The sequence below is a fragment of the Chrysoperla carnea genome, chromosome 1, assembly GCF_905475395.1.
Source record: "Chrysoperla carnea chromosome 1, inChrCarn1.1, whole genome shotgun sequence".
Classification (NCBI taxonomy): Eukaryota; Metazoa; Arthropoda; class Insecta; order Neuroptera; family Chrysopidae; genus Chrysoperla; species Chrysoperla carnea.
The window spans coordinates 6,156,245-6,184,138 of NC_058337.1; the positions used below are offsets into that span (position 1 = coordinate 6,156,245).

General features: G+C 30.3%; 1 protein-coding gene across 2 annotated transcripts in view; it reads left to right on the plus strand.

Moving 5' to 3' along the window:
• Positions 1–3,437: 3,437 nt before the first annotated feature.
• The window catches only part of LOC123290928 (carbonic anhydrase 2), a 51,140-nt gene continuing 26,683 nt past the window's right edge, over positions 3,438–27,894 (plus strand). Inside the window, exon 1 of one of the 2 annotated variants that reach the window (XM_044871311.1) lies at positions 3,438–3,533. In XM_044871311.1, coding sequence (XP_044727246.1) covers positions 3,467–3,533 — 67 coding nt within the window. In that variant the 5' untranslated portion in view covers positions 3,438–3,466. Of the gene's footprint in view, positions 3,534–11,410; positions 11,737–27,894 lie in introns of those variants that run through there. The other variant, XM_044871313.1, reaches the window with a different exon arrangement.

Below are 27,894 nucleotides of genomic sequence, written 5' to 3' on the forward strand. Positions count from 1 at the left end.
GTTAGTTCACAAATATTAGTTTTAAACAGTTTTTTTTTAACCGACTAAATAATAATTTTTTAGTTGATATATTTTGTAGTTTTTTATCTACCCAATAAAAAAATATATTGATTAATTATTATCAGCTAATTGATAAAATATAACTTCTTTGTCGTTTTCTCATTGAAAATAGCGTCATATTATTTTTATTCCTGCCAAAATTTTATTTTCTAATCATCTTTGTCAAAATAACAACGAAAATTCTTCACAGGGAAGTGTGTTGATAAAATCAAAAGATAATTTTTGCCATTTATATTGCAAAACTAATTTAATTAGTTTTTGATTTCCCCGTCATCGAAAAGGTTATTTTGTTTACTTATTTAGGTATTTATTAAGGTGTTTGTCTACGTACAACAATATTGTAAAAATGTTTTATACTATTCAAATTATTGGACTAAGAGCCAGCGCTTGCCAGACATACGTTAAAGTATAATAGCTGAAATTTTTTTTGCGTATTCTCACTGGTGTAGGGACCAATCTTTGGGGGCTACAAACCTAGACTAACGGTTCCTTCGGTAGGTAGCAGATAATCAGGGGCGCAGTACCCGAGCTCTCTCACGTTAAAGTATAAAAGCTGAAATTCACACAGAGTGTTCAAATGACCATTTTAAGTCAATATTGAAAAAGACAGATCAATCCGAAGGGGCTAACACTCCCCCAGACGTGGTAGAAGGTCAAATGCAAAAATACACAATTATCTACATTTTCTTCCATGATTATGAACTTATTTCACTGCAAGAGTTATTTTATTATTTAAATATGTTCAGTATCACGTACTGAATGGAAAAGCACAAAATCCTTACAAAAATAAGCGGGGAAAGTGCCTCCATTTTAAGGAAAACCGTTTTAGGCTATATCTCCATAACCGTGCGCTTTAGACCAAAAATGGTAATAACTTTTATTGTAGATAATTAAATTACCTACTTTTTTGTAAACTAATTTTTTTTTGTATCACTAACCGCTTATGACTTATACAACTATGACGATTTACTTATTGAATATTTGACCGATATGTCTTCTAATGTTAGTTGGATGGATTGATCTGTCTTTTTCAATATTGACTTAAAATGGTCATTTGAACACTCTGTGTGAATTTCAGCTTTTATACTTTAACGTGAGAGAGCTCGGGTACTGCGCCCCTGATTACCTGCTACCTACCGAAGGAACCGTTAGTCAAGGTTTGTAGCCCCCAAAGATTGGTCCCTACACCAGTGAGAATACGCAAAAAAAATTTCAGCTTTTATACTTTAACGTATGTCTGGCAGGCGCTGGCTCTTACTCTATATTATTACCATCCTCCTTTTTTTTTAGAAATAAAATTATGTTTCGCATGTATTTGGATAAATTTTTTTAGTTTTACAAAATTCTTAATTTACAACTAGTTTCGAATTTTTGTGTAATAAGTTAGAAATCATCACTATTAACCGAATTGTGATATAAATATTTACGATCAATTTAAAATGCAATTATAAAATGAATATTAATTATGCCAATTGCATATTTTTCATTTCTTATAAATCAAATTAGTTCACAAAATTTCCTGACGCTCTAACGAATCGAATGGCGAAAACCGTATTCAAATCCGACTTACTGCTCAAATTTTTCGAATTGGATCATCTTTGATGCTTTGTTTCTTCGTCTAATGGTTATTATTTATAATTAGTACATATTAGTGAAGCTGATGATCTCGTGATATTAATAAATTAAAATGATTCATTAAAGAATATTATGCAATACATACCCTAAGATTCAAATCATTATTATTAAATCATATGACTAACCTCTGCCCTAAAACAATTAATTCTTATTATGGAATTTTTTTTAACAATTATACCTGTTGATACAGTAAAATTTACTAAAATATCGCCGTAATGAAGGAAAAATTGTCATCCTCTTAAAACATCCGGCAGAGCAGGTTTTAAGTTTAACTATTTTGCAAAAAAACAAGTGAAAACAAACAATTGACTGAGTTAATTGTTGAAATACCATGCATAGTCAGTGTTGATTTCTTTATCACATTACACATACAAACATGTGACACATACATAACTGATAATCAATTATAGTACATATTATAAAATTTCCGCCTAATTGGCGCCCTCACGGGTAAACAGTGATGTTTACGAAAAAATGTTTCAAACAAAAGTTGTTTAATTTTTGATAAGGAAAATTTTTTACATTTAAACTTTTGTTCTATCTCTAACGGTTTACAAGATGGGTCTTACGGACCCAAAACCTAATTGACCTATGATGCTCATTTACGAACTTGACCTCACTTATTACGTCCTGAGTACGCTGTAAAAATTTCAGCTCGATATCTTTTTTCGTTTTTGAGTTATCGTGTCCACAGACGGACGGACGGACGGATGGACAACCGGAAATGGACTAATTAGGTGATTTTATGAACACCTATGACAAAATTTTTTTCCTAGCATCAATATTTTTAAGCGTTACAAACTTGGGACTAAACTTAATATACTATGTATATTTCATATATGCATGGTATAAAAAGAAGTGTTCCCGATTCCAGTGGTTCTAATTTAGATCACCAGCTGGTAAGTAACCAAGGCTACTTACCATTTATCAAAAGCTTTGGAAACTTTTTTGCGTACGCTGTATTTATTTTTTACCCCGACTATACAATGGCGCGGGTTATGTGTTGACCGATATGTGTGTATGTTAAAATTAAATTGAATATGGTGCCCTCTTGAGGATATAAAGTTCTGATCGAAAAACAAATTTCGATTTAATTACAGCGTATTTTATATCAAATTAAAGGGCGTAATTTGCACTTTTCAAAACTATGTGTATTGTTATATTTAATCTGTTTTTGTCAAATGGTCACCCTATTGTATGAATGGCCTAACCAACAATCAGACTCACTACGACTGAATATCATTCAGGCCGCTATCTAGTTAAACGGCGCGGCGTCGTTTAATAAAAAGGCTAGACTGTTATCTGTACGACTAATTATGGTAGTTGATTGCGACATGACATATTGATTGTAATATTTGTTATTTGTAAAACTTTATCAAATGTTTATAAAATAAAGTTAGATTTTTTAATGCATTCTTTATTAATTTGCAAATTACATTTGTTACATACATTAAGTGTTCAATATTTTTTATGTCCTTGAAATGAATGACAAGGGCATACAGATTACACAAAGTAGATAAAGTACTTCGGAAGTTATACTCTAAATTTATAATTTGTAGTATGTTTGGTAAAAGAAGAGTCAATTTTTGTGCAATTAAGAAAATAAAACTTATAAATACCTATAAGTAATTAGATAGGTACATGAAATAGTTAAATAACTGTGATTGTGATGAGTGCTTAATAAAGTTTGTAGTTTAAATTAAATACATCGATTAACTATTTTTGATTATCGATCGCAAACACTTTACTATAGGTACTATTGTTAAAGAAAATGCAATCTTTTGATAAGGCTACAATTATTAGTAAATCACCACCAAGAAATTGTATTTGTGAGAAAGGTCAGTTTTAAATTTGTAACAAACATTACTAGAGTAGTCAACATCTTCAAGAAATTGGTGAAATAGAATTTCAGAAAATTTTCTTAATAAACCATTGTTTAACTTGTTGAAAAATTTACTTTAAGATCAATTTCCGCAGCGGTAATAAATTCTTTCAAGTATTAAGAATTCACCATAAATTTTTAAGTCAGTATTTGATACCTTAAGGATGTATGAGCATGACAACAATGTTTGATTTAAAGGCTCAAAATTTTTTTATAGGTAGACTTTTGCTCAAAGAATATGTGGTTAAAATTTCAGCTTAGGTATCCATGCAAATTTTTAAGAAAAAAAAGTCTTTGAAAATCGATATAAAATACATTGGATCTTATGGAGGAATCTCAAAAAACGACATATTTTGAGAGTTTTTGATAATTTTCACTTGGAATGAATGAAAACAAATTAAAAAAAAACTTTTTAATAGAAAGTAAACATATCAGCAATGACATAGAAAAGTAAAAAACCAAGTGTCTCCGTCCATATAAGGGATGTAAGAGCAGGGTAGATTTAGGGTTGAAATTATTTTTATCTTATTTTCAACTTTGATGATGAATTTTAGTATATCTTTATGAATGTAGACGAAAAATAAGAATAAAATTTTTCGATACCAGCCTTGGTTTACCAAACATCGAAAGCTTAATAATTAAAGAAAATTTTCAATTTTCATTACAACAAACTAAAAATGACACAAAAAGACCTATTTTTGGCGTTAAATTAAAATTATTAATAATGGAGATCGAGTTCTGGGATTTTTATTGGAAATTTCCTTCTCTTTAAGAATCTTTTTTTTTAAATTGTTTAAATATTTATATTTTATGAAATATTGGCGAATTTATAACCTTTGAAATTTTTATGTGCTGAAAAATGCTTCTGGCCCATTTTTCTAGACATCATTCCGAAGCCAGCAAGCGATGACACGTATATTTAAGACCATTATTTCAATAGTTCACCAATTTGAACTTGTTGACTAGACTATACTTAAACCAGTGATGGATTTAGGCATAGGCCCGTGAGGCCCGGGCCTAGGGCGGCAGAATTTGAAGGGCGGCAAAATTTATGAAATGCCAAAATTTTAGAGTCACAAAAAAGTAAAGACAATCAATTCTAAAAATTGGTTCAGAATAGTTTTTATAAAAAAGTTTCGATAGGAAATATTATAATCCAATTCATTATCTACTTCTCAATCTGTGTGGGTAAGATGTTAATTTTTTAATCAATCAATGATATTCTTTATCGAGTAATGTTCTTTACTTTCTGTTCCTTTAGTGAGATTAGTCTCACGTGTATGAAGCATTTTGAAATTATTTAATCCAAATGACTTCTCAATTTGTTTTTAGTGTTAAATAAAAATAACGAAGATTTGTATGTCCCTGATTAAAAAAAAAAAAAAAGTTTGGAGACAAAGAAAAAAGTATTCAATGAATATTCACGGAATCTTCGAGATGTTTATCCGAATGTGGACATTGCTCTCCGTATTTTTTTGAGTATTCCGGCTACAAAATTTTCAGGCGAAAGATCTTTTTCTACTCTTAAAAGGGTAAAAACCTATTTACGCGCAAGCATGGGCCAAAATATACTTAATGCACTTGCATTACTGTCTATTGAAGCCCAACTAGTCCAAGAAATTAATTACGACGACATAATTGACATTTTTGCACGGACCAAAGCCAGGAAAAAAAAAATTTTCAAATTGATTAATATTAAAAGAAATATGAATTATTTATCTGTCTAAAGTTTATATATATATTTATCTGTCTTGTTTATCAGTAATATTTAAAAAATTATATTTCAATAAATTAAGTTACTTTAAAATAAAAAACTGGACCAAAATTAATGAAATTCATTCTATCAAAAAGGGTGGCCCCCTTGGAAACTTTAGGCTCATGGAGCCCTTATAAAATATTAGCAGTGCTATTTTTTGGAGTCGAATCAATCTTCAGTCCGCGAGGATTTTTTTATTGTTATTACCCTGCTACCTTCGGATTCTGTTTTTACAGGCAATCTTAAAGTCGTTTAACAATAGTTTGGGGGCTCTTTAAATGTCGGGGTCCTGGACATTTTCCAACGCTCCACTTTCCAACTTCTTCAACGCTCAGGTTGTGAACATTGAATTAATCAATTTGTAAATCAAAAAGTTAGACGCGATTTACATTAAATTTTCAGCTATAAATGAGAAATTATTTCGGTACTGGGCGGCATTTTTTACTATGTCCAAGGGCGGGCCGACCAGAATTGTACTATGATTGATTAAAATTTTTATGTGAAACAGGTGTACGGAAATGAGCGTAAAACATTTGTTGAATTGTACCAAATCATTTTCAAGGATGAACTGTTTTCAGCGTTTCCAAATGTTGAATGCCTCATCAGGCTATTCCTTACAATACCGATAGCTAATAGTACAGGGGAGAGATCGTTCAGCGCATTAAAACGCGTCAAAAATTATTTACGCTCATCGATGTGTCAAGAAAAAGTTAGTGATTTAGGCTTACTGTTTATCGAAAAAGACAAGCTTGAAAAACTTGACTTTGATGATGTCATTCATCAATTTGCGACTGAGAAAAGTAGAAAATAGTTGTAATTTAGATAGTAAATTATAAGTTAACTGTAAAATATATTGATTATGCAAAATTAACTAGTTATTCATTATTTTGAAATATCGGGGGGGGGGGGGGTATTTTACAATGAGGGCCCCAAATCCTGAGGTTGCTTGGGGCCCCGTCAGAGGTAAATCCGGCACTGAGGGCGACGCAAAGTTTAAATTCGACTCTGCCTAAATGTAAATCGTCACCTCTATGTGAATTATTCCTGTGATTGCATTTCCTTTCATTATTTTTTATTTATTTTGATTAGCGATAAATTTTTATTGTATTTTTTAATTAGAATTGAGTTAATAAATGTGATGACACACTCACAAACAAACAAACTTTTATTATGAATTAATTAAATTAGATGCAATCCTATTACAATGAAATTGATTTAAACATGTTTTCATTCATAACAATCTGAATAATTAAATTATACACATGTTTATTTATTTATCACTTACCTAAATCTTTGTTTACATAATGACTTATTTTAATATACATTATGTCTATAAAAATGGCTAAATTCCATTGAGTGGAAAGGCATATACACTGGTTTATGTATACTTTACTGAACGCTGGAACCATGAAGGTTATAAAGAAGGAGAACGATTGCTATGTACAAAAGGATTAGCGCACCTGTCCCTGAAAATTTGTAGAATTTATAGTTCATTTTCAGCCACCAGCCGCGCTGTCGTCGGTAAGTAGTATATTAGCGCACAACAGTCCGCATTTAATGATACCACTTAGCGATCCCAGCGCCTCAGTTATTTTTTCAAAAATTGTATAAAAATTGAAAGACTAAATTATTACTTTTGAATTGCTATACGAAAAAAGTAGAATTAAACAAGTGAAAACAAACAATTGACTGAATTAATTGTTGAAATACAATGCATAGTCAGTGTTGATTTCTTTATCACATTACACATACAAACATGTGACACATACATAACTGATAATCAAGTATAGTAAATATTATAAAATTTCCGCCTAATTGGCGCCCTCACGGGTAAACAGTTATGTTTACGAAAAAATGTTTCAAACAAAAGTTGTTTAATTTTTGCTAAGGAACATTTTTTACATTTAAACTTTTGTTCTATCTCTAACGGTTTGGGTTCTACGGACTCAAGACCCAATTGACCTATGTTGCTCATTTACAAACTCGACCTCACTTGTTACGTCCTCAGCAGGCTATAAAAATTTGATATTTCTTTTTGTTTTTGAGTAATCGTGATGTCAAACGGACAGACCACAGACGATAATTAGGCAACCGGAAATGGACTAATTAGGTTATTTTATGAACACCTATACCAAAATTTTGTTCGTAGCTTCAATATTTATAAGCTGTAGTTATAAACTTGGGACTAAACTTAGTATACCTTGGTATATTTCATATACATGGTATAAAAAGGTGTTAAATTCAAAAGCAACAGCCGGTATGTTTATAATATAAAAGTTGTAAATAAATAAATAATTTGTTAAAATATTTAATATACGTAAAAACTGATTGTTTATTTAGAAAATTTATAATCTGTTATTCATTCATGTTAGCTACTTTATAGTTTCAAGGTTATCGTATTTATTCACTTAACAAGCGAAAACAAACAATTGACTGAGTTAATTGTTTAAATACCATGCATAGTCAGTGTTGATTTCTTTATCACATTACACATACAAACATGTGACACATACATAACTGATAATCAAGTATAGTACATATTATAAAATTTCCGCCTAATTGGCGCCCTCACGGATAAACAGTGATGTTTACGAAAAAATGTTTCAATCAAAAGTTGTTTAATTTTTGATAAGGAACATTTTTTATCTTTAAACTTTTGTTCTATCTCTAACGGTTTACAAGATGGGTCCTACGGACCCAAGACTCGATTGACCTATGATGCTCATTTACGAACTTGACCTCACTTTTTACGCCCTGAGTACGCTGTAAAAATTTCAGCTCGATATCTTTTTTCGTTTTTGAGTTATCGTGTCCACAGGCGGACGGACGGACGGACAACCGGAAATGGACTAATTAGGTGTTTTAATGAACACCTATGACAAAATTTTTTTCCTAGCATCATTATTTTTAAGCGTTACAAACTTTGGACTAAACTTAATATACTATGTATATTTCATATATCCATGGTATAAAAGAGGAGAAAGAGTAAAAGAAATATCAAGTTAAAATTCTCAGGGCGTAAAAAGTTCGGAAATGAACAACATAGGTCAAATGGGTCTTGCGCAGGACACATTTTTTAAACCGTTAGAGATAGAACAAAAGTTTAAATGTAAAAAATGTTCCTTATAAAAAATAAACAACTTTTGTTTGAAACATTTTTTTGTAAACGTCACTGTTTACCCTTGAGGACGCAAATTAGAACAAAAATTTTGTTTAAATTTTGTGTTTTAGAGAGTTGAAAATTAGCTTCAACTAGTGGTCTTGTGAAACATTCTAAATTTCTTATAATTTGTTTATAATAATTTTATTGGTTTTTTAAACTGAAGCAAGCACTGATATATTTAAAACTTTCTATATATGGTAAATCAACAATTGATTCAGTCAATTGTTTGTTTTCTCTTGTTTTTATTGACTTTATGACGTAACATGATGAACAAAAGTTTGAAAACCCCCCCCCCTCCCTTTGGAACATTTCTGCACACGGACCTGCTTGTGAACATTAAAAATAAGAATTATTATACCATGTATATATGAAATATACATAGTATATTAAGTTTAGTCCCAAGTTTGTAACGCTTAAAAATAATGATACTAGGAAAAAAATTTTGTCATAGGTGTTCATAAAATCACCTAATTAGTCCATTTCCGGTTGTCAATTAGGCGGAAATTGACGGGGTGAGGGCGCCAATTAGGCGGAAATTTTATAATATGTACTATACTTGATCATCAGTTATGTATGTGTCACATGTTTGTATGTGTAATGTGATAAAGAAATCAACACTGACTATGCATGGTATTTCAACAATTCACGCAGTCAATTGTTTGTTTTCACTTGTTAAAAAAAAGATTTACGCCCTGAGAATTTTAACTTGATATTTCTTTTACTCTTTCTCCTCTTTTATACCATGGATATATGAAATATACATAGTATATTAAGTTTAGTCCAAAGTTTGTAACGCTTAAAAATAATGATGCTAGGAAAAAAATTTTGTCATAGGTGTTCATTAAAACACCTAATTAGTCCATTTCCGGTTGTCCGTCCGTCCGTCCGTCTGTGGACACGATAACTCAAAAACGAAAAAAGATATCGAGCGTACTCAGGACGTAAAAAGAGAGGTTAAGTTCGTAAATGAGCATCATAGGTCAACTGGGTCTTGGGTCCGTAGGACCCATCTTGTAAACCGTTAGAGATAGAACAAAAGTTTAAATGTAAATGTTCCTTATCAAAAATTAAACAACTTTTGTTTGAAACATTTTTTCGTATACATCACTGTTTACCCGTGAGGTCGCCAATTAGGCGGAAATTTTATAATATGTACTGTACTTGATTATCATTTATGTATGTGTCACATGTTTGTATGTGTTATGTGATAAAGAAATCAACACTGACTATGCATGGTATTTCAACAATTAACTCAGTCAATTGTTTGTTTTCACTTGTTTTGATATAAAGTTTGTTTTGAAAGTTAGTTAAATTTGTAAAATAAGTTTAGACACACTTGAATGTATATAATTGATCTTGACCTAATATAAATACATTTATGTATTAACCTTTTATCAATAAAATATGATCGAAAATTAATTTATCAGTTGATTAAATTTTATTGAAAGTGAGTATACTTGACTTGATCCATACATACACAACACACACACACACACACACACACACACACACATTAATATACATATTTCTATTCACATAATATTAATAAAAATGTATTTTACAAATATTGTTACTTCCATTATCACTAATCAATCTATTTGATGTTTTTAACTGAGCTAGAGAAGAAAGACAATATATCAAGAAGTCTAATTATTATGAAAGCTTTACCTTTTTACTTATACGAAATATACAGTATGTCCACCAATTGAGCTACAAAAAAGATAAACCATTTTAAATTTATGGCAATAATTTAAAAACCATTTTCTTCCCGTGAGGCCCGGGCCTAGGGCGGCAGAATTTGAAGGGTGGCAAAATTTATGAAATGCCAAAATTTTAGAGTCACAAAAAAGTAAAGACAATCAATTATAAAAATTGGTTCAGAATAGTTTTTATAAAAAATTTTCGATAGAAAATATTATAATCCAATTCATTAATCTACTTCTCAATCTGTGTGGGTAAGATGTTAATTTTTTAAACGATCAATGATATTCTTTATCGAGTAATGTTCTTTACTTTCGGTTCCTTTAGTGAGATTAATCTCACGTGTATGAAGAGCATTTTGAAATTATTTAATCCAAATGACTTCTCAATTTGTTTTTAGTGTGAAATAAAAATACCGAAGATTTGTATGTCCCATGATGCATGGCTACGCATTAGAAAAAGGGTGGCCTGCAATAAGAGTGGTAGGCAATGAATGCATTCATTTACATTGTCAACTCAAAGATTCCTTGGCAAATATGGAAGATATACGCTCTGCACAAAAAATATGCAATGTATTGCATTCACGGAATCTTCGAGATGTTTATCCGAATATGGACATTGCTCACCGTATTTTTTTGAGTATTCCGTCTACAAATTGTTCAAGAGAAAGATCTTTTTCTACTCTTAAAAGGGTAAAAACCTATTTACGCGCAAGCATGGGCCAAGATAGACGTAATGCACTTGCATTACTGTCTATTGAAGCCCAACTAGTCCAAGAAATTAATTACGTCGACATAATTGACGTTTTAGCACGGACCAGACCCAGGAAAAAGAAATTTTCAAATTGATTAATATTAAAAGAAATATGAATTATTTATCTGTCTAAAGTTTATTTATATATTTATCTGTCTTGTTTATCAGTAATATTTAAATAATTATATTTCAATAAATTAAGTTACTTTAAAATAAAAAACTGGATCAAAATTAATGAAATTCATTCTATCAAAAAGGGCGGCGCATCGAACGGGGCCTAGGGCGGCAGCAAGCCTAAATCCGTCATTGATTCTCAATGATGAATTTTTCCGGCACTAATTAGTTACGTTTGTATTATGGATGTGACATGATGTTATAAAGATTTATTTTTTTCATATTAGTATTAATTGAATGCATGCACCAGCAGCACATGGTAATGGTATGGTTGACTTGAAAACTTGAAGTTAGCTTAGAGTTGTTGGTAACTATTATTTTATAAACACAACACAACACAACACTCTGACTCGTGCTCGTGTAGTGAGACCTGTTTGGTTCTGTTCTGTATTCAACATAACTTATAAACTAAAATATACTTATATTATAATTTTAATAAAACAATCATTGACTTCACTTGCGGCTTTTCCATCTTGAATTGTAACAGAAAACTTTTAAACAACTTGTTTCTTTTATTTGATTTTATTTAAGTGTGTTATTATTAAGTGTTTCAATAAAAAAAAACAATCAACATGAGCAACAATCAAGAATCCACATCTTCAAATGACAATAGTAAGTTTTATAAAATACATATTTAAATTAATTTTTTTTAAATGTTCTCTTGTTTTGTTTACATCTAAAGTTCATTTACTTCTACCATTCAACATAAGATAAGATAATGTCTACCCTTTAAAATTTATTTTAAATAAAAATTAATACAATAAAACAGTTTTTTTTATTTTGATTATTGGTAAAATAATGTGAACATATTTTTTAAAATTATTATTGATGTGTGTTCAGTGACGGATTTAGGCTTGCTGCCGCCCTAGGCCTCGTTCGATGCGCTGCCCTTTTTGATAGAATGAATTTCATTAATTTTGATCCAGTTTTTTATTTTAAAGTAACTTAATTTATGAAATATAATTTTTTAAATATTACTAATAAACAAGACAGATAAATATATATATAAACTTTAGACAAATAAATAATTCATATTTCTTTTAATATTAATCAATTTGAAAATATCTTTTTCCTGGCTTTGGTCCGTGCAAAAACGTCAATTATGTCGTCGTAATTAATTTCTTGGACTAGTGGGGCTACAATAGACAGTAATGCAAGTGCATTAAGTCTATCTTGGCCCATGTTTGCGCGTAAATTGGTTTTAACCCTTTTAAGAGTAGAAAAAGATCTTTCTCCTGAACAATTTGTAGTCGGAATACTCAAAAAAATACGGAGAGCAATGTCCACATTCGGATAAACATCTCGAAGATTCCGTGAAAGCAAAACATTGCATATTTTTTGTGCAGAGCGTAAATCTTCCATATTTGCCAAGGAATCTTTGAGTTGACAATGTTAATGAATGCATTCATTGCCAATAATAATCGTGAACTCCAGATAGTGCTTTGGCTTTTTCTTCATATTCAGAAAATTGTTTGTCTCTCATGTCTTGAAGAAATAGAGCCAGAGAACTATAGATCTGAACGACGGATGATAAATCAGCTTGAGATTCGTGAAGCCTCATACACGTGAGATTAATCTCACTAAAAGAACAGAAAGTAAAGAACATTACTCGATAAAGAATATCATTAATCGATTAAAAAATTAACATCTTACCGACACAGATTGAGAAGTAGATAATGAATTGGATTATAATATTTTCTATCGAAAATTTTTTATAAAAACTATTCTGAACCAATTTTTATAATTGATTGTCTTTACTTTTTTGTGACTCTAAAATTTTGGCATTTCATGAATTTTGCCGCCCTTCAAATTCTGTCGCCTCACGGGCCTAGGCCTAAATCCATCACTGTCTATACTCGCACAACTTTTGCAGATATAAAAATTGATCTACGCTCCTTCTTCTGCATAAGTGGTAATCAATATAGAGGAACACTTTAAATTAGAAAATTGTTATTGCTTAAAAGAGTAACATTTTTTTTTCGAAACAAATTTTCGCAAACCGTATAGTTTAGGCAAAAACGAAAGGAAAAGAAAAGTTTCACCCAAAAATTGTTTTTATGGTATGTCTTCTGCGGAAGCTAGGCACTCTTCGAACAAAATTTTCCAATAACATTGCCTTGTTTATCTATAAAGACCATTTTTTACCTCGACTATACAATGTCGAGGCTTGTGTTTGACCGGCATGTATTGTATGTATGTTCATTTGTTCCCACCTAGCTTCTAAGCTACTTATCATAATTTGATAATTGAGGTATCCTTAAAAGTGTCTTGATCATATCCAGTGCTGGATTACCCATTAGGCCGGACTAGGCCATGGCCTAGGGCCCCCGACGGGCAGGGGCCCCCACGAAAATCTGATATGATTATTTTTGAACAAAAATTTTCAATTTCAAGTTATTTTTTTTTTTTTCAACCAATTTATTTCATGATAATATGTATTTTGAAACTCAAAATATTCAAAAATAGTTATTCACTTATTCTTTTAATTCTTTTATTCTTGTACGAATGCTATGAATACACAAATAACGATTAATTTTACAATTATTCAAAAAAGGGGGGCCCCAAAATTTTATTGGCCTAGGGCCCCCGATGGGCTTAATCCGGCACTGATCATATCCTAAATGTGTTGAAATATCCTAAAATACACCAGATATAAAATGTCTGGTTGAAACAAAAAGTATCCGATTTGAAAGAGGACATCTTGTTTTGACCTCTAATAGGGCCTCTTATTTTGACCTGTAATAATTATCCGATTTGAAAGAGGATATCTTATTTTGATCTCTAATTGTCTTCGTGGCCATTTATTAGTCAACTAAAGTTCCTATCTGGTACTTAGTTGAATGACGATCCTAATAAAAAATAACTTATTTGAAACATTTTTTGCGGAAATAGAATGCTTTCGAAGGAAATACGCCCTAAAAAAAGTATGAGGCCATTATTAATAGGCCGGCCGAACTACTTTGAATAAAAAGTATTTTGATGTTATCAATTGAACATTGCTTGTCAATGAGCTAATATGTTTTTAAATTTATTAGCCATTTTATTACCTGCATTTGTTGTATCCACAGTAGATAAAAAATCTTATTGATATTAATGCAATGACGGAATTAAGTACAAGGTGTTCAGTAGTGCTTGGCACAAAATAAATACAGAAGTTCATATAAACAAGTGAAAACAAACAATTCACTGAGTTAATTGTTAAAATACCATGCATAGTCAGTGTTGATTTCTTTATCACATTACACATACAAACATATGACACATACATAGCTAATAATCAAGTATAGTACATATTATAAAATTTCCGCCTAATTGGCGCCCTCACGGGTAAACAGTGATGTTTACGAAAAAATGTTACAAACAAAAGTTGTTTAATTTTTGATAAGGAACATTTCTTACATTTAATTTTTTGTTCTATCTCTAACGGTTTACAAGATGGGTCCTACGGACCCAAACCCAATTGACCCATGATGCTCATTTTTGACGCAGAACAATACTAACACACTCCGTCAGAGGTATGTGGAACTACCTCCAGCTAGAGTAGTTCGAGTGATGTCTGAAATATTGCTAAAAATTGCGAAGTTAGAATAAATGAATTTGGAATAGCTTTTTCTCGGAAACTTTTGGGTCTGAAGTGACGATTCTAGTCCCATATTGTAGCAAAGTTAGTCTACTTTAAAAACGTTTTGGAAAAGTTTCATCAAAAAACTAGTCTTTTAGGGTTATAATCGCCAAAATAAAAAATTTTCACGGTTTTTTCGATTTTTGGCAAAGATGTGTTTGACGCTCGAGGTCACAAACTTCAATTATTCATTGGAATAACATCATAAACAAGTCTGCAAAAAAAAAAAATCGTATACCTGTCTCGCTTCCTCCTCTATGAGCAATGCGGCAACTTGCATAAAGAGACACACAATAAACTTTAAGGCACATAATAAACTTATAACAATGGTGGCTTTGACCTAAAATCACTCGCCCACGCCTGGTGTAATGGCTAATAAGCGTATTTAATGGCCTAATAACAATATAATGGCTTCCACCCTCTGTTAATTGTTAGCCAGTTCATCACATTCTTTTCAATTATGAGTCTTTCTTAGAAATATTTTTTCTGATTATGTAAGGAAAATTTTTTTAAATCTCAAAATTTCCAAAATAATTATTTATTCTTGGATATTAAAAAAACCGCAATATTGTAATTGTTATTGTTATTACACATATGTATATAAATAAACGTTTGAGGGCAGGGTGTCCTGCATATCTAACTTAAAACTGAGTTATTGTAACGAGAAAAAAAAGTTTTTTACAAAAATAGTTTTAAACAAGAGTTTTAGAGCACAAAAAATCGAACAGCTATCACGTCACGTTGCTTATAACTTATAAAGAACAAGTGAAAACAAACAATTGACTGAGTTAATTGTTGAAATACCATGCATAGTCAGTGTTGATTTCTTTATCACATAACACATACAAACATGTGACACATACATAACTGATAATCAAGTATAGTACATATTATAAAATTTCCGCCTAATTGGCGCCCTCACGGGTAAACAGTGATGTTTACGAAAAAATGTTTCAAACATAAGTTGTTTAATTTTTGATAAGAAACATTTTTTACATTTAAACTTTTGTTCTATCTCTAACGGTTTACAAGATGGGTCCTACGGACCCAAGACCCAATTGACCTATGATGCTCATTTACGAACTTGACCTCACTTTTTACGTCCTGAGTACGCTGTCATAATTTCAGCTTGATCTTTTTTCGTTTTTGAGTTATCGTGTCCACAGACGGACGGACGGACAACCGGAAATGGACTAATTAGGTGATTTTATGAACACCTATGACAAAATTTTTTTCCTAGCATCATTATTTTTAAGCGTTACAAACTTTGGATTAAACTTAATATACTATGTATATTTCATATATACATGGTATAATAATAACAACTGTACATCATAATTTGTTCAAATTTTAAATTAATATTAAATACCTTAAAAAATTATTTAGTGTGAGATATTCGTTTTTGATGCTATTACAACAACCTAAAAGTGACACAAAAAGACTTATTTTCAGCATTAAATTAAAATTATAAATAGTAGAGATAGAGTCTTCCGGTAGTAGAAGTCTTTTATTGGGAATATCCTCCTCTACAAGAATCTTTTCCTTTAAGAAAAATTTCCTTAATAATAATATTTTATGAAATGTTGGCGAAAATCTATATTCTGTTTTTTTCCTCTTGAACTGTTTAATAAGTTTTGCAATCTTTTATGTGCTGAAAAACACTTCTATATTTCACCAATTTGAACTAGACTACTGGACTTATTTTATGTATAATTGATGGTGAATTTTTGGCAAGTTTGTCTTTCATTAGCAATTTCTTCATTACAACCTCATATAAAACTGACTTGTAACATCAAAAGCTAGTACTATAAGTTACTTTTTATACCATGTATATATGAAATATACATAGTATATTAAGTTTAGTCCCAAGTTTGTAACGCTTAAAAATAATGATGCTAGGAAAAAAATTTTGTCATAGGTGTTCATAAAATCACCCAATTAGTCCAATTCCGGCTGTCCGTCCGTCTGTGGACACGATAACTCAAAAACGAAAAAAGATATCGAGCTGAAATTTTTACAGCGTACTCAGGACGTTAAAAGTGAGGTCAAGTTCGTAATGAGCATCATAGGTCAATTGGATCTTGGGTCCGTAGAACCCATCTTGTATACCGTTAGAGATAGAACAAAAGTTTAATGGTAAAAAATGTTCCTTATCAAAAATTAAACAACTTTTGTTTGAAACATTTTTTCGTAAACGTCACAGTTTACCCGTGAGGACGCCAATTAGGCGGAAATTTTATAATATGTACTATACAGTTATGTATGTGTCACATGTTTGTATGTGTTATGTGATAAAGAAATCAATACTGTCTATACATGGTATTTCAACAATTAACTCAGTCAATTGTTTGTTTTCACTTGTTAATATTAGAATTAGTGTCCAAGATTTGTGATGAATGTATTTTTAGAGCAACCCTGACAATAACTTTTAGAATTGTCTTTCAGACAAATTGTTTTATAAACATTATATTGTTTTGCTAATATTTGAATGGGTACTTCTTAAAATACGTTAAAAACAGTCGTCTGAGTTAATAAGTAATACTTACTTGTCATTATAGTTAGTTAACTTGGATTAAGTAATCATCTATCATTAATGGCTAGATACAAGTAATAAAATATCATTTAAAATGCTCATTAAGTAATTAGGTTCTTTAATTGTTTGTATGCATGTCTGTCTATATTTAAACAAATACGCATTACTCATAAAATACTAATAAGAGCATCTACGGAAATCAACTAATTACATTACTTGATCATAAAAACCTATTTTATTAACCGACTTCAAACCAAAAAAAAGGAGGTTCTCAATTCGACTGTATTTTTTTTTTTTTTTATGTTTGTTACCCCAGAACTTTTGACTGGGTGAACCGATTTTGATGATTCTTTATCCATTTGAAAGATGGTGCTTCCCGTGTGGTCCCATTTCATTTTGGTCTAGTTCTGACAACGGCATCCATGAGAAAACCATAAAAGTCTTATCTTTGTATTCAGTATGCACGACAAGAGGACGAATAACACAATATCACGTGAACCGATTTCGATGATTCTTCATCTATTTTAAAGCTGGTGCTTCTCGTGTGGTCCTATTTCATTTTGGTCTAGTTCTGACAACGACATCCATGAGAAAACCATGAAAGTCTTAAATTTGCCTTCATTATGCTCGACCGAGGACGAATAACTCAATATCACGTCAACCGAATTCGATGATTCTTTATCTATTTGAAAGCTGATGCTTCTCGTGTGCACCCATTTCATTTTGGTCTAGTTCTGACAACGGCATCCATGAGAAAACCATAAAAGTCTAAAATTTGCATTCATTATGCACGACAAGAGGACGAATAACTCAATATAACGCAACCGATTTCGATGATTATTTTTTAGTGAAAAATTAGTTAGTGTACTTCAGATTCACTAAAAATCACGAAATAAAAAAAACTTTTAACAAAAAGAAAACCGACTTCAAAGGAAAATATTTTCCAAAACAAATTAATATGCACTAAAAAGTAAAAAATAACGATTATATAATGCAGTTAAAATTATTGTTATTTTTGGAGTCGGTGTCAGTCAAGCTAATGTAGCAAACTATTCTGTCAGAGCTGTTTCCTTGGCTGACACCGACTCCAAAATAACAATAATTTTAACTGCATTATATTATCGTTATTTTTTACTTTTTAGTGCATATTAATTTGTTTTGGAAAATATTTTCCTTTGAAGTTGGTTTTCATTTTGTTAAAAGTTTTTGATACCTGTTTTTTAGCAATAATTCAATTTTTTAGCTTCAATCGTTAACCCTCGACTTTTTCTGTCGGTTCAAACTTTATAGTCATATTTATTTAGTTGTATCAACATTGTTTCAAATATTTCGTACAACGATAAAATATAGGTTCAAACTTTCAAATTATATAGACGCTTGCCTAACATACCACTTGTGAGAAGATAGCAAAATAATTAAAATTCGAAATACACATCCCCTTTTAAATCCCTTTGGGGATGAATTTCCAAGTCATTCAAGGAACGTATGTACAAAATTTCAGGCTTCTAGATCGAGCGGTTTGAGCTGTGCGTTGATCGATGAGTATGCTTGAATTTATATACCATGTGTGTTTGTACCATCTAGGCATATACATATCTATAGTATGACAGAATACATCCGTTTAGTAATGCATCTAAGCGAGAGGTATTATATACATGTATTGAACATTAGTTGGAAGACGCTTGGAGAGTGGGAGTTTTTTAGTTACAGATAACTAGTAAGTATGGAACAAAGCTCCCACTCTCTGCATGCATACAACAGAAGGTCTGTCGTATGGTATCTGTAGTCTTACATGTATATAATACCTCTCGCTTAGATGCATTACTAAACGGATGTCATATCTATCATACTACAGATATGTATATGCCAAGATGGTACAAACACACATGGTATATAACACCCTATATTGTGTTTCTATTTGAATGAATATCACAATCAATCTATTTGTTGATGCTTGTCAATTTTTTTGTATTTAATAAAAGTAAAATAAAATAAAATTAAAAAAAAAAATGAACAATAAAAATTTATTATTCATAGAAAATGTAATGAAGTTGATTGAAATAACATCCAGGGTTATTATCGCGTACGTATCTATATTGTTAATTCAAGGTTACTTACTTTTCTTACTTAATATGCATGCTGTACCTATACCTGCTGTATTCAAAACAACTACTATTACCTTGTTTACAGTTTTTAAACCCTGTATATATGGTATACTAAGTTTAGTATTAAAACAAGTGAAAACAAACAATTGAGTGAGTTAATTGTTGAAATACCATGTATAGTCAGTGTTGATTTCTTTATCACATAACACATACAAACATGTGACACATACATAACTGATAATCAAGTATAGTACATATAAAATTTCCGCCTAATTTTGGCGCCCTCACAGGTAAACAGTGATGTTTACGAAAAAATGTTTAAAAGAAAAGTTGTTTAATTTTTGATAAGGAACATTTTTTACATTTAAACTTTTGTTCTATCTCTAACGGTTTACAATATGGGTCCTACGGACCCAAGACCCAATTGACCTATGATGCTCATTTACAAACTTGACTTCACTTTTTACGTCCTGAGTACGCTGTAAAAATTTCAGCTCGATATCTTTTTTCGTTTTTGAGTTATCGTGTCCACAGATGGACGGACGGACGGACAACCGGAAATGGACTAATTAGGTGATTATATGAACACCTATGACAAATTTTTTTTCCTAGCATCATTATTTTTAAGCGTTACAAACTTGGGACTAAACTTAATATACTATGTATATTTCATACATGGTATAACAAGTGAAAACAAACAATTGAGTGAGTTAATTGTTGAAATACCATGTAAAGACAGTTTTGATGACGCAATCGTTTGTTTTTTGACGTCAAGTAAATCAAGAAAGATTTCCACTCTTATTTAACCACACACACATAACTGATATTCCCATATTAATACATATTACAAAATTTGCATCTAATTAGCGCCCTCGTGGGTAAACAGTGATGTTTACAAGATAATGTTTCAACCGAAAGTTGTTTATTTTGTTTATAAGGAACATTTTTTATACTTAAACATCTGTTCTATCTCTAACGGTTTACGGGATGGGTCCTACCAACCCAATACCCAATTGACCTATTTTGATCATTTACGAACTCGACCTCAATCTTTACTTACATGACGTGAAAAAACAAACGATTTCGTAATCAATACTATCTATACATGGTATTTGAACAGTTAACTCAGTCAATTGTTTGTTTTTACTTTTTCTAATACATTTTGTATATGCGTTTCTTTGTTATTTTAAAAAAAGTTTTGACTGATATAAAAGTAATCAAAGTAATCAGTTAATCAAAACCACTTTTGACCAGCTTCATTGGGCAAAAGTAGTTTTGCCCGACATAACAGTCAAAGTTGCCCAATGAAGCTGCTCAAAAGTTGATTTGATTTATAGTGCCAATTCAAAATAATTTTGATCGGATAAGAATTTGACTGTAACATAATAATAGCGCACAATATAATAATAATAATAATGGGGGTTTAACCTCCGTTTTTGCGACGCATGTCTAATCACAGAGGCCACCCACATCATTATTTGTTAATCTTTATTTCTTAAATTACAAACATATTTACAATTACATTTTTGATGTGGGTGGAGTCGGTTACTTCGTTCTTATCCAAGCGATGACAATGTGATCCATTCTGCACTCCCATTAATTATAAATTGTTCACACTGCCGCTGCCTGGATTCGAACCCGCAACCTATGTCTAAATAGTCAAACGTTCTAAAACTAGCGCCTTAGACCGCTCGGCCATTTAGGCTCTCACAATATAGTTTTGAAGATTTGAGGATTGGCTATGTTGTTATGCTATTTTTGAGGATCAGCTATGTTGTTTGATATGTACATGATAGGTAGATAGGACAGCCTGTACATTTGATTGATTATTTGATTGATATTGATATGAATGATTTTTATTTAAATGGCATTGACAATGAATTGAATTGAATTGATATGGAATTAAAATTAAAACGGAAACATGATGTTTTAAAAAAAATAAACTTAATTAATGTTTGTTATTTCTAGAAAATATTCAATTGACCTCACTCACATATTATGTTGTACTTGTATATATTGAGTGTATCAAAAGTAACGACACGCTCCAACAACTTTTCAGTCAAGCAATTTTTGGAAAAATGTTCCAGTTAAAAGTTTCAAGGGTTCAAAAAATCTAACTAGTGAGCATATAACAGTGTCCTTGAAATGATTCATGGAAGGTCCTATGAAGGGAAACTTTCAATTTCAAATAGAAACCTCCAGTTTTTTGTCGACTGTATTTCTTTTCAAATCCACTTACATGTGAGTCATTCGCCGACAAAACAAATTGTACCTTTTTAAATATTAAATTTATAATTGAAATCATTAATTTTTATCATGGAAAAGTTTAAATTATTGCATTTTTATTTTTACCATTGATGGGACGCCCAATAATTAGATTTATTTGTATTAAAATGTCGCTAAATTCTTCTGATTCATGTACTTAAGGACGTTTCTCGAAATGATAAAATTATTTAAGACTTACGACCCTGTTAAAAATTGGGAAAATTAAGAGTAAAATTTATCTATATATGTTCATAGTTTCCGAAATATCGATACCTAAAGATTTATAAGAAATGTCTGAAGTGTCTGTAGTATTTAAATATCATACATATCACGTAATAAATTTGAATATTAAATAATTATAAAACACCTATTCGCTCCGTGCGTGAGTTTCGTTTCCATGGTAACGATACACTACTTGAATTATAGAATTGTATGGATGCATATATAATTGTATGGATTGCATTTAAGACTTACATTGAAAATTTAATATTATTGTCTCACAAATTTAAATAAATAATTATGATAATTTACATTTGAAAAATAATATTTGTGCAATTTGATTTCTTATTTTCACAATTTTTAATGCATTAAGTTTAATTAATTCGTGTTTTACAATAATTTTAATTTGACATTTCTATAACATTAACATGTAATGAACTGCAAATTAGTAATAACAACCACCTTTAACGCCAAAATTTTTCACTGGAAGCGCTGGCATCGATTTTATTGTCCCTACCATGACTACGCACACAACGAATATTTTATATTCATTGACTGATAAACTTGCTTTTCTTTGAATATACCTTCTTACGTGATCAAGGTCGACCAAGTAAATTATTTTTCAAAATCTAAATATTTAAATTAAAACGCAGTAATTTTATAATTGAGTATATTGTTTAGATTTGCTCAATTAAACTTTAATTGAATTTAAAATTAACTTTTAAATCATGTTTTTTTTTAAAAGAGATTTAAAAATTTTCGTGCATGCACTTAACCATTTTTAGATGGTGGATAAAGTAACTAACAATAATAAAAACTCTGCAAATGATTATCCTCAAGGGTCGCATCAGACCCTACTCACGGCTTGTTTTATTTTATATTGGGTTTTTTTTTTCATATTTTTTTCAGAAAATTATCTGGTCCATACTTTGTCTGTCTTGCCCAGGTTTTTTATGTAAAATTAACTTGAAAAATTAGTTCGAAATATTTGGGAAAATCAAAATATGCCGATGGTAGGACATTTAACGCTTAATAACTTTTAAGTGAAATATTTTTTCCCCAAAATTCAGTTTTAAGAAAAATTAAATATATAACAAGTGAAAACAAACAATTGACTGAGTTAATTGTTGAAATACCATGCATAGTCAGTGTTGATTTCTTTATCACAATACACATACAAACCTGTGACACATACATAACTGAAAATCAAGTATAGTACATATTATAAAATTTCCGCCTAATTGGCGCCCTCACGGGTAAACAGTGATGTTTACGAAAAAATGTTTCAAACAAAAGTTTTGATAAGGAACATTTTTTACATTTAAACTTTTGTTCTATCTCTAACGGTTTACAAGGTGGGTCCTACGGACTCAAGACCCAATTGCCCTATGATGCTCATTTACGAACTTGACCTCACTTTTTACGTCCTGAGTACGCTGTAAAAATTTCAGCTCGATATCTTCTTTCGATTTTGAGTTATCGTGTCCACAGACGTACGGACGGACAACCGGAAATGGACGTAATTAGGTGATTTTATGAACACCTACGACAAAATTTTTTTCCTAGCATCATTATTTTTAAGCGTTACAAACTTTGGACTAAACTTAATATACTAAGTATATTTCATATATACATGGTATAAAAGTTGATTTAATAATTTAGACTACTATATAAAATGTTTTGAAATTCTATAGAATTTATGTTTGAAATTCTATAGAATTTATGGAATTAGAACCAAGTAAGTATATGCATGTTGTAATATCCTTGGAAATTTTAATTCTACGTCTTAATTATCAGACTTAATAAAGTAATTAAGTAATTAAGAAATATATCGCGCTATTATCAAAGTAATTCCTACCTAATACCTACCTACCTACCTACCTACCTACCTACGATACATATCAAAATTTCATTAGGAATTAAAAACATATAGGGAAAGTATCACGTTACCTCTATGTATATAATTGAAGAAACTTTAAAAAATTTTATAATTGGGATACAGTTTTTATACCATGTATATATGAAATATACATAGTATATTAAGTTTAGTCCCAAGTTTGTAACGCTTAAAAATAATGATGCTAGGAAACAAATTTTGTCATAGGTGTTCATATAATCACCTAATTAGTCCATTTCCGGCTGTCCGCCCGTCTGTGGACACGATAGCTCAAAAACGATTTTTACAGCGTACTCAGGACGTAAAAAGTGAGGTCAAGTTCGTAAATGAGCATCATAGGTCACTTGGGTCTTGGATCCGTAGGACCCATCTGTAAACCGTTAGAGAAAGAACAAAAGTTTAAATGTAAAAAATGTTCCTTATCAAAAATTAAACAACTTTTGTTTGAAACATTTTTTCGTAAACATCACTGTTTTATACCCGTGAGGGCGTCAATTAGGTGGAAATTTTATAATATGTACCATACTTGAATATCAGTTGTGTATGTGTCACATGTTTGTATGTGTAATGTGATAAAGAAATCAACACTGACTATGCATGGTATTTCAACAATTAACTCAGTCAATTGTTTGTTTTCACTTGTTAAAACTATGTTACAATATAATTAAATATAATTGTTTGCATAGTAATAAAACTATTCTATTATTTTTATCATTTAAAAATTATCTTTATATATATCCGTTGCAATTTTATGTACAGAGTGCATTTTGTATTCAAAAGTAATGTAAACAAAATTGTGAACAAAATGTAATGTAAACAAAATTTTTGTATTTTTTAATCAATTTTAAGCAATCCTATAATTTTTTCTCTAGATGCTTAGTTTTCGAATTAATAATTCGTGAAAAATTAACAATGCAATATTAGATTTATGAGGAGGGACTTCGCTTAGCGTAGAATGTAAAATAAATCTGACCCAACGACCTATTGCATGAGCAGTGAGTATTATAAGTATTTCTTTACTCGCAAACGCAGTTTCACAGTTACAAAAATTTAATAAAATATTTTTGCTTTTTTATGATAAAAAATTTGTGTCAACATGGGTGGAAATTTTTTAAGATGTATTTTTTTCTATATTATCTGTGCATAACAGAACACAATAAATAAAATTCGGTGCACACATTCAAGGAAGTGCAATTTCACAAAAATATTTCGAGTCATACAAAAATATATTTTTTCCTTGAAATTATATCACTCTGTGTATTAACTCATTTCGTTTGGGGTCAAAATGGTTTGATTGACACCCGGTATGCAAGATCGGTATGATTGATGTTAGTGTTTACATATTACAGACGTATACATTGCGTGATTGGAAATATTAAAAATATTGTTATTATTAATAGTTTATAATTAATTTTTTAAAGCAACCTTCTGTAATATATGTTTTTAACTGGTATTTCCGGAAAAATCATGTTAAAAATTTTATTTACCAATAGACAAGTGTCAATCTATATAGAAAACAATAAACATGTGACTATGAGACTTCATTAGATTCATTCCATATTGTCACAACAAAATTAATTAAAAAATCATGGTAATCAAAAAAAAAGTGTTTCATCTTTTTCAATTTTTCACAGTTGTATATTAGGTTGTAAAAACTTCGTACCAAAAAATCGGACACTCGGGTAGTAATTGCTTAAGTCCATTGGTTGGGGGGGGAGGGGTAATTGGGGGTTTCATTCAGTTTAAAAAGATACTTCAAAAACTACACGCATAGGGTTATAATCATCTAGATCAGACAAAAAAATTTTTCACGGGTTTTTTTTTCGATTTTTAGCGAAGTTGCGTTCGACGTTCAATATCACAAACTTGGATTATTCACTGGGACAATATCTGAAACAAGACTGCTAAAAATCCGAATCAGATGATGTATAAAGTTACGTCGTTAAATTTTGAAAGGCTTTATCTCGGGTCTACAGAAATTGTTTTATCTCTCTTCTTTATCTCGACTCATATTGTAGCAAATTTAGTCTGCTTTAAAAAAGTTCTGAAAACGATTTACCAAAAACTAATCTTTTAGGGTTATAAGCGCCAAAATTTTTACGGATTTTTCGATTTTTGACAAAGTAACGTTCTCCGTACTTTCAAACGACATGATTACTGTATTAAAAAGCTAGGGAATTGTAAATTTGTATGTAACTTCAACTAGTCGCCAGTGAAACATTGTCGAAAAACGAAATAAATTCTAAAGAAAGAAAAAATTTTTGAAAGCATTTCTAGAATTTTTATTCAAAGCATTTCACTTCTATAGAACGCATTTCAAAAGAATATTTATTTTTTTCAAATACTGTACCTATTGTTTGCAATATATTTTACAATTTACAATATTAGATAGATAAAATATTTATTTAAGTTTCCGATTTACGATTTATAAAGAAACATTCCTAACATACTGCTTGTGAGAAGAATAATTAGAATTCTCTTTTGTAAATATTATAAACCACTTAAAGTTAAGAAAACCTTAGTATCCTTGGCATTTAAGCAAACATTGTTCCATATTTGTCCATGAAATTATTTACAGAAGATTTTTATATATTAGATTTTAAAATGTATATCATATATGTATACTCAATGTCAAAAAAAATGCTCGTTTTAAAACATTCTAAGTGTTACTATTGTATAGTATGTATGTTATGGCTATATCAGTTATATATGTGTGACATGTATGTATGAGTAATGTGACAGAGTAATCAACACTGTCTATACATGGTATTTCAACAATTAACTCAGTCAATTGTTTGTTTACACTTGTTTGTTAATATTTTCAGGATGGAAGAATAGCTTTCTATATAAAAAAAAATTGAATACGTCCAGATTATATGAAAATAGTGCGTAACAAATATATGCATTATTTGTGCTAAATTCTCGGTGCCATCTAAAATTAGTCGTACAGTACTATAAATAAATAGTCATTAAACTCAGGTGTATAGGCAGGCAGCATGCTACAGTGTTCAAATTGGACCAAACTCAATTTGTAAATAAATAATTAAAATCATTTATAGAAATGTCAGTTTTATTTTTATTTGAAAAGATAAAAGTCCTGTAAGTACACCACACCGTCTGTATACATGTATTTTAAAATAGTTGTGGCAGCGTTATTAAATGAATCACTTTATATTATATATATAAAATAACAAGTGAAAACAAACAATTGACTGAGTTAATTGTTGAAATACCATGCATAGTCAATGTTGATTTCTTTATCACATACAAACATGTGACACATACATAACTGATAATCAAGTATAGTACATATTATAAAATTTCCGCCTAATTGGCGCCCTCACGGGTAAACAGTGATGTTTACGAAAAAATGTTTCAAACAAAAGTTGTTTAATTTTTGATAAGGAACATTTTTTACATTTAAACTTTTGTTCTATCTCTAACAGTTTGCAAAATGGGTCCTACGGATCCAAGACCCAATTGACCTATGATGCTCATTTACGAACTTGACCTCACTTTTTACGTCCTGAGTACGCTGTAAAAATTTCAGCTCGATATCTTTTTTCGTTTTTAAGTTATCGTGTCCACAGACGGACGGACGGACGGACGGACAACCGGAAATGGACTAATTAGGTGATTTTATGAACACCTATGACAAAATTTTTTTCCTAGCATCATTATTTTTAAGCGTTACAAACTTGGGACTAAACTTAATATACTATGTATATTTCATATATACATGGTATAATAAATGCTTAGATAAGCACGAATGATCCGGATATTCTTTATAATTGCAATAAATGAATACAAAAAATGTTTTGTTTATACGTGTAATTGATGGTACATTCCCGTTCAAAAAAATGCGACAGTCTACAAACAATTCATGTATAAGAAAAAGCTATTTGGAGAGTGAGTGAAGGAATTTTAACTTCGTTACTTAGCTGTAATTATCCAAAATTATTTATATTTAGATCCTTTTTAGCTAACTATATTGAAATTTCTTTCGAAATCAAACTTTTTATATGATGAATTTTTGATAGATTGTCGCATTTTTTTTTGAATGGGATATTTCAATTAAATTTTTTTTTATTACATAACTTTTAATTATAGTTTCAATAGATTTTTAATC